The following is a 19,045-nucleotide window of genomic DNA, read 5'->3' as shown; positions in this document are numbered from 1 at the left end:
TGCAGGAAAACCTATATTATTATTGATGTAATCTTCTTGTGGCTAATCTTCCCTTCTGAATTCCATGTTCTTTATGTTGACTTTATTGGAATTAGAAAATGATACCAACTTAAGCAAAGTCAAGGTCTTATATCAACTTAAGTTCAAGAGGAATAATATTTGTATGAAAGAGAATTGTTGGCGTGGGTTAAGACACCTAACTAGATAAGTCTTCCATTTCTAAAATTCTTAAGGGTACTTGGTCCTTCCAACACTACCACAAAGGGCAGAGGTCCATGTGGCAGCCTGCGTTACAGTCCACTCGAACAAATACAAACCCATACCAACATAGCTGTATTCTTTTTCTGGTTTGTCTATTTCATACTTATCAAAGTGAGTTATTTTTTAATTCTGTTTTAGTTCCAGAGAGTTGAGGAGCCCATGATGAATAAGGGCTGCAAATGATGCTCCCCGAACACAGCATCTTCAGCCCTCACCTGTGTGCCCTTCTTACCTAGCTTGACAAGGCGGAGCGTAGAGGTGTTGCTACCTCTCTCAGTGCAGGCCGTGACAGAAAGGTTGTAGATGTCTCCAGGAGGCAGGCTGAGGATGGCCGTCATGACATTGCGTGTCACCTGCAAGACCATCAGATATGTGACTTCAGTGTGGAACGAGGGAGCCAGCACCTCACCCTACACAGCAAGTACACAGACATTAACTCCAGGGGCTCTGTCAGACAGTGCACACCCCATGAATTCACACTGCAACCTACAATTGACTTTGTAATTTTATTGCTTGGCTGGATTGCTTGAATGCAGGCTGTCTTGAAGTGCACAGTACATATCAGCTTGAACAATTTGCTAGTGTGTTCCCATATTTGGAAAGGCTACTACGCTGGTGTCATCTCACATTCATAATAGATCTTAGAAAAGACATTCACCATATGGTTCCAGAGAAACCTGGACATGTTCATACACTCACGGCTTTTTACCTTTTTTATTCAACCCACTCTCTTTCTGTTTGCTTTGGCTAAAATGGTTTACCTGTACCCTGACTGATCATGGTCAAAAAGCCTAATAAAGCAGGAAAGAAGATATCAGTATTTCAAATGCACTCGGGTATTCAGGTATTGGGGATAAGTTGGGAACATATTGACATATGCTAGTGCTAGTTTGTTTGAAAACGCTTAGCATCCTGAAGAAAAAGCTTCAATTATAAACTTTGTTGGTTTTTGAGACAGGGTCTCATGCCTAGGATGGTCTTGAACTTGCTATGCAGTGGAAGGTGACATCAAACTCTTTCTCATGCCTCCCACCTCTTTAGTACCACTACACCCAGCTCTCAAATAACAACTTTAAATAGGGGTGGAATCAGAGCCAGCCATGATTTCAACTCCCTGTCAAAGATGCAAAGGTTTGCCTAAGGGACGCCAACAGCTCATGCAACCAACTGTTTGGATGTCTGATGTCAGGACTCAAAGAAGCATACGTACACTCTTTTTAATTTTCTTCTTCCCTTCTGCAACAACCATCCAGTGCAGCATTCTAGAATGGGACAAGTCAGTGGTGGCGTCCCCATAGGTCCAGCGGATGTACAGCAGGCTGTTGAAGTACTCCACAGAGGTGATTTCTGGAGCCACCGGGGCTACCGGGAAGAAAGGAAGGACCCCTCAGAACAAAGGCTAATGGCTGACGTACTTCCCAGCCAAGTGGGAGGTCCCAAATGCAGCTGACTTAGAAAATTCAACTTCAAACCCATGGTGGTGGCACACACCTTCAGTCCCAGCATTTAGGAGGCAGAGGCAGTTGGATCTCTGTGAGTTCAAGGCCAGTCTACTCTGCAGAGCAAGTTCCAGGACAGGCAAGGCTACACAGAGAAACTCTCAGGAGAAAGAAAGAAAAAAAGGAAGGAAGGAAGGAAGGAAGGGGGAGGAGGTCTCCCTCAATCACAGACATAGGGGAGGGGAGAAGGGGGGAAGTGGGAGGGAGGGAAGAATGGGAGGAAACAGGGGAAGGGCTAACAATCGATATGTAATATGAATAAATTAATAAACAGATGTAATAAAAATAAGAAAAAAAATAAAGTAAAAATAAAAAAAAGAAAGAGAAGAAAGTTCAATTCATATCACATGATGGTATCTTAGAAACAAAATGGTAATTAGATGAGATAAGAGAAGAGAAGAGAAGGGAAGGTAAAAAAGAGAAGATAACAATGCTGGACAAAAGGCCAATGACTATTATTTCTAACAACATGGCAACATTACTAACAGACTCTAGTTCTGTGCTCTGCACAAAGTGGGCTCTTAGTAAATGCTGCTAAAGTAAGCATTTTTACAATTGTAAAAGTAAGATTTTTTACAATTATGCGCCAAAGCCTAAGTCTAGCACCGAGGTTATTTCTTTATTTCATATTCTAACACTTAAAAACTAAAATTTAATTTAATTTAAAATGTAATTTTCTTCTGAGGAGGATATTTTATCTAAACTTCATAACATATAAGCTCTGAGGGCATTTTTAATTATCTTCTAAAGTATCCTAACATTCTAAAAGTCTTAAAGAACAAATATACAATCAAATTTAAATTGCATATGCTAAGTGGCTAGAAAGCAGGCATTTTGCCCTAAGACATGGCATACTACCAACCAAAATCTTTAAAGTAAAATTTCTGGAAATCATAAGAGCCATTTCCTTTAATAGGACACCAATTGGTGACATAAATTCTGAGTAGACACAGGACTTAAAGCATGTGTGTAATTTACAACACCTGCACAGTATGTACATGCAGCACATGTTTACATATATACCTGCACCTATGACTCATCTATTTCCTGTTAAGTATGAGCAGCCCTTTCCTTTGTATCTAACAACACAATCCCTAAATGTCACCATTGTCCTGAATGCCCATGCAAAGGCTGAGGAGATGACGGAATCCTCAGGGGTGGGGCCTAGTGAAAGGAAGTAGGCGACTGGGGACTTGAGTTGGGGTATATATGTTGTGCCAGGTCTCTTCCTCTCGCACTGCCCACTTTACTCTCCTGAGGCCAGGAGGTGAGTGGCTTTGCTGCTCCAGAAGCTTCTTGCTATGGTGTCCTGTCTCGTTATATACTAAGACCTCAGGAGCCATGAATTAGAAGAAACTTTCCTTATTATAATTTGGTTGTCTTGGCATGGTCTGTCACAGTAATGTAACACAAAAACGCCCACATAATATGCCTTAACAGTCTAACTCAGAGATATAAGTATGATCCTTGACAGCCTCTGTTTGTTCCAGTATATGTCATCACATACAGATGCCTGAATATTGCTTTGTTCAAAGGAGTTTTTCCTTACATTCTAATTTTGGTGAGAGCAGGAAGTACACCTGAAATTACAAACAAGTGTGTACCTGCTCCTCCTCACAGGGCTGAGACTTCAGATTTGGTACTTGTTGTCTGAACTGCTGCATGTTGCCAAAGGCCACAAGGTGTCACTAGTTGTTTGTTGTATTAACATAATTACTATGAATTTGGCTTTCAGACAAGTTGCCTAACCCTGGTTATGGATGAGGTGTGAATAATTTATACTCAATTTAAACATTCAGCTCCCATTTCTTTGGTGAGGGAAATACTGCAGATGGAACCAGGGGACGTAGAACCTCCAGCAGCCCAGCATGGGCTCTACCACTGATCTACACACCCGGCCTCCTGCAGTGTTTATTTTAAGTTGCCCAGGCTGGCTTTGAATTCATCCTATAGCCCAGGCTGGCCGTAAACTTGTGATCCTCCCATCTCAGTCTCCTGATAGCTGTGATTACTGGTCTGTGCCTCTAGGCCAAGTTTACTAGTTTCCTTTTATACCATAGATTTTGGTAATTTGGATTAAAATTCAAAACATAGAAAAGCAATGTAGGGGAATCTCATTTTTAAAATATGACAATCTTGTCTGAAACAAAACAAGTCAGGCAAAGAACTAAAGGGCTAGAATTTCAACCAGTTTAATATATAATTTTGTAGTGTGTGTGTGTGTGTGTGTGTGTGTGTGTGTGTGTGTGTGTGTGTGTGTGTTGGGAAGGGGTAGGTGTGCTTGCTCACATATATACATGCAGAGACCAGAGATAGAAAGGGGCATCTTTCTCTATTGCTATCTATCTATCTATCTATCTATCTATCTATCTATCTATCTATCCATCCAGATCATATCCTTTCTGAGCCTGGAGTTCACTATTTCCTGCCAGTGAGCACTGAGATCTCCCAGGCTTCTCAGTGCTGGAATGACAGACACACTTGGGTCCTAGGGGTCTGGACATACATCCTTGTCTGTGCGCAGGAAACACTTCAGCCACTGGGCTATCTCCTCACCCCTGCTGATATATTTTAATGATTTATATGGTATGTTTTAATTCTTACACTGTGTTATTACTAGATCCATTTTTCAGACAGAGAATTGAAAATAATTGTGATAAAACTGTAGACTGCTAATGTCAGATTGATTGAGCTGTTCATCAGGAAAAACTGAGAAATTCTCCAAGATCACGTTATTGGAGATAATAAGTTAGTCATAAAGGCAGATAGATCATTTATGGACACATTATTTATCTTGCCTTGCTACATCCCACCTAAAATGCTGTAAACTTTGATCCACTCCAGGAAGGCATTAATTAAGTAATTAATCAATTTATAAGACTTTGTTCTCATTTTAAATTATGTGTACATGGGAAAGATAGGTGTCAACATGAGTGCAGTATCCAAAGAGGCCAGAAGGTGGCGGCAGATCTCTTAAAGCCGTAGTTATAGCCGGTAATGAGCAACCTGATGGGAACTAACCCAGGTACTCAACAAGAGCAGCAAGCATCCTTAACTGCCGCGCCCCAGGACATCATTTTAAAAGGCACAGTCCTGCAGACAGACCCCTGACTCTTGCTAAGTCACTACTGCTGCCGCCCAGTACTGCTGTGAAAAAGACAGTCTAATTCATGAACTTTTGCTCTACGACCCAGCTGACAGACAAGATCTTGGAGAGAGTTCTGATCCTGAGAAAAGGAACTCCAAAAATCACTGAGATAGTTTCCTCAAACGTCTGCAACCGGAAATGAGGAGAGCCGGTTCAGAAGTCAAGTCTTTCAGAAGGTCACTGTCCTGTGTAGGGAAGGACGGGCACTGGTTCTCTGAAAGCAAATCTCCAGAGAGCTAATGCTGAGGTGAAGTTCAATTGCAGTTAAACATGTGCCTGTTAAAGTAGTTGGAGAGTTGGCCACAGTGCTGACAAAGGGATTGGCACTGCCTCCTCTTCCGGGATTTTCCCACTGGCCCTTCTAATATGATTATCGATGCATGGAAAGTGCACTGGCTACTGGAGCCCAAAGACAGTGGTACGCCACGACTCATTATCTCCACCGTTTTTCCAATACAGCTCTACATCCAAAGAAAGTTCTTGAACAACATTAGTTCAAACAAGGGCTAATACTTCTTTTATTTTTAAGATTTATTTTAGTTTTAATTTATGAGCATGTATGTATCTGTGTGAGGTTATAAGCACGTGAGTGCAGTGCCCAGATGTCAGAAGAGGGTACTCAGTCCCAAGAGCTGGAGTCACAGGTGGCTGGGAGCCTCTTGGCTTGGGTGCAGGGAACTGAGCATGTTTCTCTGGAAGAGCAGCAAGTGCTCTTAACCACTGGGCCACTTCTCCAGCCCTAAGGTCTGTGCTCCCTTGAATGAATTAGTCATTTTAAATTGTTTTCTCCCATTCTTGTCCATGTAACTGTACAACTAAGGCTTTGAGGGAGCTAAGACTCACTTAATTTAAGTACCTACCCTGTATTTTGCTAAGTGGTTTGTTCAACCAGGAAGTCACCATTGCTTGTGATGATGGAATAGAAATTCTCTTCTATGCAAGCTCACAGTAACTCAAGGCAGAGCCCTCAATGGTGTGAACCCCAATAGTATGAACCCCAGTGGCGTGAGCCCCCAATGGTATGAGCCTCAATGGTGTGAGCTCCCAATGGTGTGAGCCCCCAATGGTGTGAATCCTAATAGTATGAACCCCAGTGGTGTGAGCCCCCAATGGTATGAGCCTCAATGGTGTGAGCTCTCAATGGTGTGAGCCCCCAATGGTGTGAACCCCAATAGTATGAACCCCAGTGGTGTGAGCCCCCAATGGTATGAGCCTCAATGGTGTGAGCTCCCAATGGTGTGAGCCCCCAATGGTGTGAGCCCCCAATGGTGTGAATCCTGATGGTGTGAACCTCAATGGTGTCAACAGCTCTTCTGCAGTGGTGAGTGCAGAAATGGAACAATTAACAAGGAAATGAATCACTCTCAGGGATTTGATGATGTGTAACATCAATCAAGTGGGCAGGGAGGCTGAAAGCTTCATTTGCTGCCTCCAGCTCTGTTTTGATCGATTCTGGCTGGAGAGAGCATGTCGAGGCCCGTTACTCCAAATGAGTAAAAGGCAAAGGCAGGAACTGTGCATTTTAAAATCATACTTTTATTTTCAGTGCTTATCAATCAAGTCATGAAAGACCAGAATAAAGGGTGTGTCTTCCATGAAGATGCCAAGGCAGCAATGATTGATTGGCACGTTCTGGGCATGTGATGCCCTGGAACTTGCTCAAGATGGCTTCTCTCATGGGACCCTTTCCTCCAGCACTCACCTGTTATGAAGCTGATGGTGGAACTGTCACAGCAGCTCAATTCTGGATCTCCCCATGTCACCATGGTTACCCGAAAGTTGTAGTACCACGCCGGCAATAGGTTTGCTATTCTCTGAACAAGGACGGAGAAAATCAGAAGACAAAAGACTAAGAGGAAAATAATATTTATGAAGCTGATTTACTTTCCTTGGGCCATAATAAACATTAAGGAATAACTCTTTGTTTTCTTTTTCTATGCCTTTAGAATTATTTTTGAAATGAAAAGAGCCATAAATAAAATGAAATGAGATAATTTTTAAAAGATGATACAAAGACAGATAAAATATGAGTATTACTTCACAATTTCCAAAGTTATACTGCATAACGAAATAACGCTTATTTATAAGTGTATGCACATATTTAATCCCCTGATCCTAGGAAAAGGAATAATATTCTTCTAGCGTGATGATGAGCAGTAGTCTGGTTGGGTGGCATTGACCAGACTGTCATCTGAGCAGAGAGCAATTGTGTGCCTCGTGCACTATTCATAGGTAGCCTATGAAAATGAATCTGGTCTCAGAAAGAGTAATTATAACCTACGTTTTGAAAGCTGTTTCCAAAGGGTTAGCAATACAGGTGTTTAATGATTCACACGCGCCAACAGGAGTCACAGCTAGAAGCAGACCGTCAACAGTCAGCTGTTGAAGACTAGGGGGAAACCTCTCGTGTTGAGAGGAAAGTTAAGTTTGGGGTAGCTCTGCTCTGGTTTGAGAAAACTCATTAAGAGAAAATACCATCAGAGGTAAAAGTCAGTTGCATACTCCCCCTCCCCACCTCTCTCTCCAAAGACAAAGACAGAATCTAAACCTAAAAGAAATATAAAGCATGGACTAGCACCCAAACAAAAACCAAAAGTGGCCTGGATGCCTGCCTGCCTGCAGTTCCAGCACTGTCAGCAGAATCAGGAAGCCCAGAAGTTCATGGTCTCAAAACCATGCAAAACAAAACTAAATGAAATAGACCCAATAACAACAATTAAAATCCCATTCAAAATAGTTATCTGCCTATGTGTCCATCCATAACAACCTGATTTCCACATCACTCTCATTCTCTGACATACTTGTGACATAGGCATGACCATTCACACATGCGTGCACCAGCTGGCTAAGGGAGGATTACCACAGATGCTGTTAAGGAGACGGTCGCTGCTATTTCGTAGTAGGTTGTCCACTCTGAGGTCATGCTGGTGGGGTTGAAATAAAACATTTCAACCACGTATTTTCTGAATACTCCCAAGTAAGGTCGGGTCCAGCTCAACACTACTGCTGTGGGACCCAAGGGGTAGAGCATTAAATCCTTTATCCCTGTGGGAACTAAGGGAGGGAAGGGGAGAGAGTGAGGAGAGAGAATCAGGAAGGGACGTTAGTTTCTTCACAATGGCTTCAGCCTCAACAATCAGGGTTGTCATTTTCTTAAGTTCATCATGAAAAAACTTTCTCTGCTATGTAGCCAATAGAAGGATGTTAGCAGGTACTAGAATTCGTTTGTTTAATTCAATCAACAGTGGTTGGTGACTTGTCTTCAATCTCCCACAAAATCACATCTGTACCAAACAGGTACAGACTCCTAAAAATTCTTTTCCTCTAAACAACATAGTAATCTCATTGTGTAATATTTGCATTGTATTGGATATTATCCAGATTGATCGAGCTATGGCTAAGGTGTATGGGAAGGCATCCATAGGTTATATGCATACGTTACAACATTCTATACGAAGTAACTATAGCATCTGGAGCTTTTTGCTTTCATCTCTGCGTATGAGGAGACATCCCCTGGAAGTTATGTCCCATACATATTGAAAACCTTAGAGTCTGATGCAGCAGTATTGACCACATCCTCACGACTCTTCTATACATAATACACCAGTCTGGCTCCAACCGGTAGTCTTATAACAATAGGTCATTATTTTTGTGACTAACAACTTACCAATGGCAAATGTCACAGGATCAGAAGGTGGCCCAATCAGAGGGCCTTTTCTTAGGTACATCACTACCTGGTACTGGGCACCAGGAACCAGGTTCTCAATAATAGGTTTGCTTGAGTTCACCTTAAAGCAAAGAGCCAATAAGATTTATGTAGAGCTGTTGGGGGAGTGTCTGATATATTTTGACGTTAAGTACTGTTTACTGTTTCTGTGACTTATCTTTTGTTTAATAAAAAGCCATCCCACCTGGGCAGGGCAGGAGATAGGTGGGGCTTAGAGAGAAAGGAATTTTGGGAAGAAGAAAGACTGTGGGGGGGGGGTAGGGGAGAGAGAGAGAGAGAGAGAGAGAGAGAGAGAGAGAGAGAGAGAGAGAGGGGGGAGTGGGGGCTGGCAAGAGGGGGGCAGGGGGGAGACCTAAAGGGAAGAGGGGAAGGGTTAGATGGAGGAGAAGCACATGGCCAGCGTGGATGGAGAATCTGGCCCAGATAAAAAACATTAACAAGTATTTGGGATTATGGGTGGGAGGTAACTTGATGAAAGTTATTAGAAACAGATGGCATGGGATTGAGGCAGGAATCCTATGCCTGCCCCACTATGGGAGGTAGTTTAGAAGTTTGATATCTGCCCTGCCCCAAGTTAACCAAGGCTATTTTAAAATATAATAAGTGTCTGTGTTTTAATTGATTGCTAGCCGGGCCTACAGATAATACAGGTAATACAGATAATTTTAAAAACAATGTAGAGCAGGCCTTTCAGAGTAGGACACAAAAGCTTTAGGAACTTGTTAGGATGTAGCTGTTGACTTTGAAATCCAGCATTTTTTTTTTCATTCATGCTGAAGAAAGTTAGATTTCAAAATTAGAATAATTTGTAGTTTATGTGGATTCTGAAGGAGACCCAGGGCATTGAGATTCCCTGGCTGGATTTAATAAGCCCCATGGCCTGTCCCCTACACATCACTGTCGAATGTAACCACACACACCCGAGTGCCATCTTCCCGGAACCAAAATCAAATCAGGAGTACCATGAGGGTAGCCTGATGTCCTAAATTGTGGTGTCAGCTGATGACACGCTAAGATCAGTGCAGAATTGTCTTTAGTCTCCCGTCACTTAGAGGCATATAATATCTAATTACAGAGATGGAAATGACCTCAGAGATTATCTAGTCAGATCTCTGATTTAATAGATGGAGAAGCAAAGCCAGAGAGTGGCCAAGGTCAGGCGCTCATATTTATTGTTGGGAGGAGAAGCCTAGCATTGTGGCCTCTAATCTGCTTTCAGGGCAAGTCAAGGTACAGCTGAAAGCACTTTGCAAGTCTATTGCAACCTTATAAAACGATGTCACAGAGAGAGGCTGTGTCTCAGTTCTTCTCTGTTTTTATTGGCTACGTGACCAGTGTGATACAGACAGAAGGAGTAGGGATGTACATATGAGCAAACTGGATGTATTAGAGATGAATATCGGCATGTGCAGGATTGATACTTCAGTTACAGGTTAAGGGGTGAGTGGGTTTAACATGTATGTGTATATGTTGTGTGCATGTCTGTATATTTGTTAGCCCTTCTAATATTTAAGACAGCCTCAGTTAGTGAGACAAACTAATTCTCCTCATATTGCTTGAAACAAAATCCCAACTCTGCTACCTATAAACACAGGTATGTGTTTATTCACCATTTAAAATTGTTACCGTTGTTTCTTCATTATTATAATGTAGGCAATAATACACCTTAGAGCTGTGAGATGCTTAGACCAGAGTTTAAGACACATTGACTCTTAGGATCAACTGTTTTGGCCTCTGGGGTACATAAAATACAAAATGTCTATAGGAGTGAAGAAAATTAACGGATAGCAATTTTGCTGGCAGTTTCCGGCGTGACTTGAAAAGCCTCTTGAAGATTATGAAGACGAACAGTACCGGTGATGTGAATTTCCACGTTGTGTTCCAGAGGTTGGTTAAGTGACACACCTTGATTTGATTAGAACACAGCCTACTCTATCCCCAAACTGGTGCGCCTCACTAGAGAAGATCACACTGCAAGAGTTAGGGAAGTCCCTCCCTTCTTTGCCTAGTTACACCCCCTTCTGGTAGTATCCCACCAATATTTAGGTTCATTTACCAAAGTTACTCAGCAAGACTGTTATCTAAAGATACAAACTATAAAGCATATATAGTAGGTGTGGAAACCCACTGCAGAATCCTCACTCTGTGGGAGCTAGAGGCAAGGAAGATTACTAGTTCAAGGCCAGCCTGAACTAACTATGTAGTAAGTTAGAGACCAGCGTGGCCTATGCGAAGCTATGGTCTTAGAAAATAAAATAAAAATAAATAGAGACAGCTAATATGTTGTGTGTGACAGAACGCAACTGTTTTATTAAAATTATATTCTGTGTGAAAAAACCTGTGTGCTTACTGACTGGGTCAACTGTTCATTTAGTGCAAGAGCAAATGCAACAGACTCTTAATCTTTCCATTCTCTTCCCACAAGTCTCGGCGCGTCAGCAAGCATCCTTCTAGACTGCTCTCTAACATATGCATAACTAGGGCGCCGCTGAGCCACACATATGGGCTGTGTCAGCCACATTGCTAGAGGATTTGATTTCTGCCATGACAGAGCCTTTCAGACATTTTGACACACTTGTAAATGCTCACTTGGCTCTTTAATCATTCATGTTGCTATTTAGACCAACATGAGACTCAAATCATGTAGGCTGCTCCAGGGTGGGGCTATCACCCTTTTAGTTTGATAATATCTTAGGCAGCATTTGTTTCTAACTGTTCCGTGAACATGTAGAGTCGCAGCCACTTAAATACATGGCACTCATGAACCCACCCTACCGAAATGACATCTTTTAAACAAGGTAGACACAGCCAGGTGGGGTAGAACAAGCCTGTAATCCCAACTTGAGGGAGGCAGAGGCCAGCCTGGTCTACAATGTGAGTCCAGGACAGCCAAGGCTACACAGGGAAACCCTGTCTTGAAAAAAACAAAAAGCAAAAAACATAAATAAGTAGACATTGTAGAGACATATGAAAAAGTCATACTTATTTTTTTTTTAAAGCTGGAAGGAGAAAGTCATTGCAACCACCTGTCTTTGTAAAAAACAGTTAGAAACATCAACCCACCCTTCCCCTGGATTTGTAACTATCTGTTGAGGTTTAAGACAATATTTACACTTTAATTCTTCTGTGCCATTTTTTTCTAATTGATTAGTCACTAGCCTATCTACCAATCAATATTAAATTGTAAATATAGTACAAATTACTATATTAATGAATATGATATATATTTAATATAATAAATATGATAAATTAACAAATCTTCCCACTAATTCATATTCAGTCTATAATTTTTTTCCATTGCTGGCTTAATCTTCCATCCCAGTGACTTCACCAAATTCAATATTACTTCTCAAAAGGCACTGGCTCTGCCTACCCCTACTGAGCTAAAGACACAAAAGGCAAACATGCAGAGGAATGGTTGGAAGAAACACAACAGTCTTGAGCCCAAGGGTTCCCCAAGTCTCAGCTGTCACATTTCCACCCTGTGATGCTCTCCTCATAGCTCTTTGACTATTCATCCTTTCCAGTCACCGGAGCTTTTCTATTCAGGACCCGGAGAGGCACTGGGTCACTCTCCCTTGAATCAAAAGATATCAGCTAAGCCTAGATAGCAACAAAAGTTGAGCCTTCTCTCTCTCTCTCTCTCTCTCTCTCTCTCTCTCTCTCTCTCAAGTATGTTAGACACCAGTCCTATTTACCTTCTAACCCTATGAGGGAGGACTGGTTTCTTTCACTATCACAGATGAAGACATCAAGAACTATATGAGGGGTCTGGACAGTTGGCTCAACAGTTAAAGATATAATTCTCCCTCCCGCCCCCCGCCCCTCTCTCAGAGGACCTTAGTTCAATTCCCATCACCCACAAGACAGCTCACAGCCATCTGCAACTCCAGCCCCAGGGGATCTAATGACCTCTTCTGGTTTCTGTAGATACCAGGCATGGACGCCATGCACAGACACACATGCAGGCAAAACATCCATACAGAGGTGGGGGGGGGGGAAGGAGGGAGAGATGGGGGAGAATTATGAAGATAAAGTAGGAGATATATATGAAACCCAAACGAATGCTTTGTTTATAGTGTGGTTGAACCCCTACATAGTTCATTATGTATACACAAATATTTCATGCCCCTGCTACAGTTCCATATCTGAAATCCTTCTGAGCCTAAGATTTTTTGACAAGTGATTTTAGTCAGTATTTGACTCAGGGCAACTTACATTTTAGAGATGTCGATAAATGCTTTGCGTCTGGTTTTTACATGACACACAGGATAAGGTCTTCATATTTGTATAGCAAATATGTGCCATCTACCCAGCTTTCCTTGAAACTAAAAATAAAAGTATGTGTATGTATGCATGTATGTATGTATGCATGCATGTATGTATGTATGTGTGAGTGTAGTAGGTGCACATATGCTTTGCCAGCATGCATGCCTGTGCACATGGTGGAGGTACTAGGATCTCTCAGAGTGGACATTACCAGCATTTTCTGGATGCCTGGCTTGTTCTATGGATCCTAGCATCTGAACTCTGGCCCTGATGATTCTAGAGGTGGTGCTCACAACTAATAATCCGTCTTTCCAGCCTTTGTGAGATGTTTTAAATTTAGTTTTCCCACCTGAAAATTATGTGTAAGTGAGTGTGCGTGCGTGCGTGCGTGCGTGTGTGTGTGTGTGTGTGTGTGTGTGTGTGGTGTTGGGGCCAAGGATGCTGGAGGTATAACACTATGTCAGTCTTCAGAAAGTCTTGTAATAGCTGAGAGGACACCTGGGATGCTGGCCTGCTTCTCATAATCTTTTAAACATCAGCCCCCTTGCCTATCTTTAATTTTTTTTTTTTTTTTTGAGACAGGGTTTCTCTGTGTAGTCTTGGCTGTCCTGGACTCGCTTTGTAGACCAGGCTGGCCATCTATAATTCTTAAGGGCTTAATGTTGCATGTCGAGAGACTAGTATGAGAATCCAGCTGGGGAGGCCTGTTCTGGATCACTTGTAATTTATAGTAGCTATAAGAACCTTTTGTTTTGGGCCCCAAGCAAGAGATACATAATCTGTTCATTAGAAGGGAATGCACGCTGGACAGTTGCCCTCCTGGCCACACCGTGAAGGAAGTATGTTTTTCCGCCATTGTAGTGTAGGGTCAGTTATGTTGGGTGTGTTCAGGGAAGGGCACTAGTGAGCCGAATAAAGAGCTGTGATTGCTAGTTAATGCGTTTAGCATACTTCCTTCTTAATTTGATTGAGTCAAGGGGTGGATTCAGCCTCCAGGAAGGGTGTAACTCAGCATTCTAAAGAGTTTACTTCTCCAAAGCTTATCAGTCTTATCAAGTTAACATTTCTCACTTGAATTTCCCCGATGCCTAGTTTTCCCAAGAGGATGGCAATGTCTCAGAAGTTCACCTCAGTTATACTCTCCCAGACTCGCCCCTACACCACCTCCCAACCCCTGAAAGAAAAGAAAAGCTACAGTTTAGGGATTAGCACAGGGCCCCTGCACTAATGATTGGTCGTAGGTGTCCATGCCTAGCCAATCACAGGACCCCCACTTTGCATATCCTCTCTGCCTGCCTCACTCCTTCCTCTATCTCCCTGCACCCGGCTGGTGCCATTTATGCTTCTTTGACCACTTTTGATATTCCTTCCTCAGGATCCATATTAGGATACGGGCAGCTCCTACTTCTGTAAACTCGGAAGCGTCAATTGCTGGCTTGGGATTCTGAAAAGCAGCGCAGTTGGCCTATACTCATTTCTGGTCCTTCTTACTGCTCTGCAATATTGGGATGCTACAAACTGACCTCGGACTCCAACGCCCCTGTAATCTCTTGACACATAATAGCCGCTCAGCTACTTCTTTTGAGTTAGAAGGGGAAGTGGTGAGAATGCGATTGCTAACAAAGAGCAAGAAGAGAAGTGGAGCTCGCCAGCCAGCCTTATCCACTCATTTTCTGGCTCCTGGGGGGAGGGGGGGAGTGGCTCTTGCTAATAGCACTCCCCCAGGAGAACGCAGCGTGGTGGCTTGGTGACGTTTCCTTTTTGTATTGCCACAGGTTGAGAGTCAAGAGGTCTTCAGGGACTTGTTGGGCTTTGCCCCTGCGCTTCTTACCTGGGTGCAGTACTGTTTCTCCAGCCGCTGGCTCTCCTTCTGTTTCTGGCAGGTCAGGGACACCACAGACACAATGGTGCTGTTGTAGTTCTCCTGGGAAGACGTCCAGGACATCAAGGCTGTCGTTGAGCTTAAGACATGGACGCTCACATGCTGCGGCTTCTCAGTCAGTTCTTCAATCCACTCGCCTGTGGGGCCTGAACATTGCAAGTCATAATAAGGGAGGCTGTGTGTGTGTGTGTGTGTGTGTGTGTGTGTGTATATACATATATATATGTATATATATATATACATATATATATGAATGATCTAGTTGAGACAGAAGATTTTAGATTTAATTGTTATTATGGGTGTGTGTGTGTGTGTGTGTGTGTGTGTGTGTCCTTACAAAGAGCCTCACAGGAAGAGCCTGTTTGCTCTCTCTGCCCTCTACCAACTATAGCCCTTAATTCTACCTCTTCCCCTCTGACCAAAGCAATAATAGTGTCAACAGCAGCAATAATAAAAGGAAGCTCAATTTCAGTTGTCAGGTACATCAGAGAGTATTCCAGTAAGATCTTCACCGAACAGAGGGTGTGACACTGTGGCGTTTCATCAGTGTTTACGATTCCTCTTTGTTAGGAGAATCTTTCTAGAAATAATTGCTTTGAGATTCAAATCGGCCACTACCACGATCTTATAGAAACAAATTAAAATTTGCTGCAGCAACAGAAACTGAAAGACAGGCTGGGGCTGCGTTAATGAAATGGGCATCAGGCTGGCTGGGTTCAAGAAGTGCCTAAGTCCTGGGTGATGTTTGTGGCACATGGGGGGTTGTATCATGAAGTTCTCTGTGGAAGCATCCACTGGAACCTTCCGGATGCCTCTGGCTATACTCTCCCTCATATCCACATCTCCTTCACCTTACCTAGTAGTAATGGTGTCTGCCCTTTCTCTCTCTCTCTCTCTCTCTCTCTCTCTCTCTCTCTTTCAGTTTGCAAAGCAGTTTGAAAGGAGCACATGGCTCCACTAGGAGGACGGGCGCACTCTCACTGTAAATGGTATGAGTGAAATAATACTGTGAAAGCCATGTGAAGACAGTGAGATGTGCCGCTTACAATTAAGCTCCGTTTCAAGCACTTACATATTTTAGGCCGGTTTAGATCAAGAAGCTAAGGCAGACAGGATGAAGAAGCTCACTATTTACAAATGTGAATTCTGGCTTTTAAAATCCATGCTTTTATGAAATGGAAGTTGGACTTAATCAAAACAATTTTTATACATGCATGAATTTTAAAACTCTGCGTTCTTAGCCATGCATATGGCTCCAAGGTGGAGCACTATGGACCCGTGAAAAGGCTCTTGTTTCCACATTATCAGTGGTGCAGCTTCCTGCAAATGACTCTGTGCCTCTGAAGCTCCACTGTATGTGTGTGATTGAACCATGTGGGGCATTGGAAAAGAAACTTGGTGAGCTAGGGGTGTAAGTCAGTTGGTTGAGTGTTTGTCTAGAATGCACAAAGCCCTAACTTTGATACCTAGTGTCCCATAAACTGGGCATGGTGGTCTACACCTGGAATCTTAGCACTTGGAAAGGGAAGGCAAAGCAATCAGAAATTCCAGGCCCTCTTCAGCTACATAATGGGTTCAAGGTTAGCCTGAGTTGGCTACCTGAGACCCTGTCTCAATACTAAATACATACATATGTAAAATAAATACAAAGTAAGAGACTCGATACCTTAACTTATTAGTGAGGAAACTGAAGCCCAGAGACTCAGATGTTCTGCCCAGTGTCATGGAGACAGTGAGTGTTTGATCTGGTGGCACAGCCGACCCTAAGGTAAGTGACAATGCAAATGCCATGAAAATGGCATCATTAGAAAACCTTAAATTCCAGTGTTGGTCTCGGCACATGTGAAAGCCACACATTTACTTTCCGTGACTCAGAACTTTTCCTGCAAACAAGAGGAATGACAAACATGGTCCTCCAACTCAGGCGTGGTGGAACACACCTCTGCACTCTGGCTCCGCTGGCAGACCAGTAGAAAAATCAAAGGCCATTTGGACTCAATTGTGAATTCAAAGCCAGCATGAGTGGGTTAGTGAGACCCGTCTTAAAATAAAAAATATTAAAAGGAACTGAGGAAGCAGCACAGTGATGGAGTGCTTGTCTGTCATCCACAAGGCTTTGAGCTCAGCCCTCAGTACTGATGCTTGTCTGTCATCCACAAGGCTTTGAGCCCATGTTCTCTCGGTAAGACCATAGGGGCTGATGTAAGGATGCACCAACATTCTCATCTTCGGGAAAGGTCCCAAACTGTACAAATGTGGATCCTAACGCAGTGGTGTGTATATAAATCTTAACGTTATTAATCTCATCAGAATGTCTGAAGGAGCTTGGTCAGTAATACAGACTGCAAACACTATTTAGCTGGTATTTGGCTCATCTACCCAGTAAGTATAAGTGTTTGTATCTACAGTCTAGTATAGTTTTTCTAGACCAGAAGAGCATATACATTGTTCTTGGCATCTATGCAGTTGAATAGAATATTTAAGCACTTAAGATATGCTTTCATTAACAAAGGAAACATTTTATACATATATTAAAATAAACCTCTTTGAAATAATCATGTGTATGAACACCTCTGATGTATTCTGGGCGGCACCTTAGGTCTTGTTAAGAAGAGAGCTGAGGGCCTGAGAAATGGCTCAGAGGGGAAAGACACTTCCTGGGAAGTCTAGTGACCTGAATTTGCACCTTGAGCCCTAGGATTTCTGTGAGTTCCCCTCTGATTCCACAAGTGCATTCTGGTACGTTTGTGTGTATGTCCTGCCCCATATAAACAGAAGAAGTAAAGAATCTGATCATCTGGCATAAGAATATGGCAAAAGAAATCTAGATAAACGTTACGTACTAAGTTCTATGTTTTGTGATCGGCTCTATGAAACACACTGGATGCTAAAAGAAAGAAAAGGCCACCAAGGCTGCCACTACTAATTGGATTTTCACGGCCGCCATCAGCATTTGCTGTGCACTTGGGCAAGGTGACCTCCTGGCTAGTAAAACACTTTTAGACTCCTGGGATGGCTGAAGAGTCATCTTATTTGTTTGTCTCAGGTGATCTCATCTAGAGACATTGCCCAAATCAGATATACACATCAGGTAATTCCCAATGTCCTTTGGTCCCTTTGTGTGGGTATTTTTTTTTAACACGTTTCAGCTGCTAAGTGAGCTGATCTCCTAGTCCTGCCTACCTGTCTTTTGAAGGTTATTTGTGACAAGGTAGTATCTGTCCCTTAGGAAAGAGGACAGATTTTACACAGACTATCATTTTTGGACAACTATCTTTGTCTATGTTTTCTGATATTGTTGTTATTGTTAATGTAAAGATACACTTAAGTCTGATAAGCTAAGTAACTGATTATTAACCACAGACCTCCAATGACCATAGCTTATCTAAAGAGGAAATGGACACGCATTATATATGCAGCTCCGAAAACCACACTTTTGCTAAGCCGTTAATGTTCACAGAATAGCTAGAAGCCTCCCCAAAACTCAGTTTGGGGGCCTCGAGGACACTCTGTCTTCTCCTGCCAACTGCGTGGACCCCCCCCCCCGCAAGACTTGAATTGGCTTGAATTTTTGAGCTCTCCACAAGTTCAATACTCTAATGAGATTTTCCCCACATAATCCTATAATGCTAAACTTCATTACAGCCTCGACAACAGTCATATTTCCCAAACTGTATGTGCACATCCTTGGAGACATGGTTATGGCTGGCGTGGAAGGTCAGTTTATTAAACATTCAGCTATCACAGCAGTGGGGGGAAAATCTTCTGGTTAACTTTCAGGGCCAATTTGCTACAATTAAACTTACGTGTATTTCCTTCCACGCACAGCAGCCTCTGCTGACCTTGAGGAAGCCCCAGGATCGCTGGGGTGGGTGAATAACTGACATCCAGGCATCGTTAATCTCACGGTTTCGTAGTTCTAGCTCCCCTGTAAATCCCCTTGGCTACTTACTGATATAGAAACTGAGAGATTTTGCTGACTGGCTTTTCCGAGTCTCACAGGCTCCCGAAGAACTAAAGGTTGTCACTGAAAGTTTGTATTTCCCAGGCTCCTTCAGTTCTGCAACAAATTCATGGGCTTCTTCGTCGACTGTCAAATAGTCAGTAAAGTTTTCTGGATCAAATGTGAAAGGCCAAAAACAAAACAGAACAAAAATTTAGAATATACGTGGATTGACACCTGGGAGGGCCCAGGGCATGGACAAACTGATTAGGCTTGTAAAATTTCAATTTATTATTGCACTTCTTTTTTTCCCAGT

At 42.6% G+C, this 19,045-nt stretch overlaps 1 protein-coding gene across 1 annotated transcript in view; it reads right to left on the bottom strand.

Annotated features, from left to right (window-relative positions):
- Positions 1–19,045, bottom strand: part of Ptpro (protein tyrosine phosphatase receptor type O) — a 195,376-nt gene that overhangs the window by 54,468 nt on the left and 121,863 nt on the right. Inside the window, exons 6-12 of the mRNA XM_051155511.1 lie at positions 18,739–18,900; positions 14,736–14,932; positions 8,576–8,696; positions 7,769–7,962; positions 6,611–6,722; positions 1,472–1,623; positions 494–614 (exon numbers count right to left, since the gene is read on the bottom strand). Of these exons, the coding sequence (XP_051011468.1) occupies positions 494–614; positions 1,472–1,623; positions 6,611–6,722; positions 7,769–7,962; positions 8,576–8,696; positions 14,736–14,932; positions 18,739–18,900 (1,059 nt within the window). The remainder of the gene's footprint in view (positions 1–493; positions 615–1,471; positions 1,624–6,610; positions 6,723–7,768; positions 7,963–8,575; positions 8,697–14,735; positions 14,933–18,738; positions 18,901–19,045) is intronic.

Source organism: Acomys russatus, chromosome 13, assembly GCF_903995435.1.
Source record: "Acomys russatus chromosome 13, mAcoRus1.1, whole genome shotgun sequence".
Lineage (NCBI taxonomy): Eukaryota > Metazoa > Chordata > Mammalia > Rodentia > Muridae > Acomys > Acomys russatus.
This window is presented reverse-complemented; position numbering and strand designations above follow the sequence as displayed.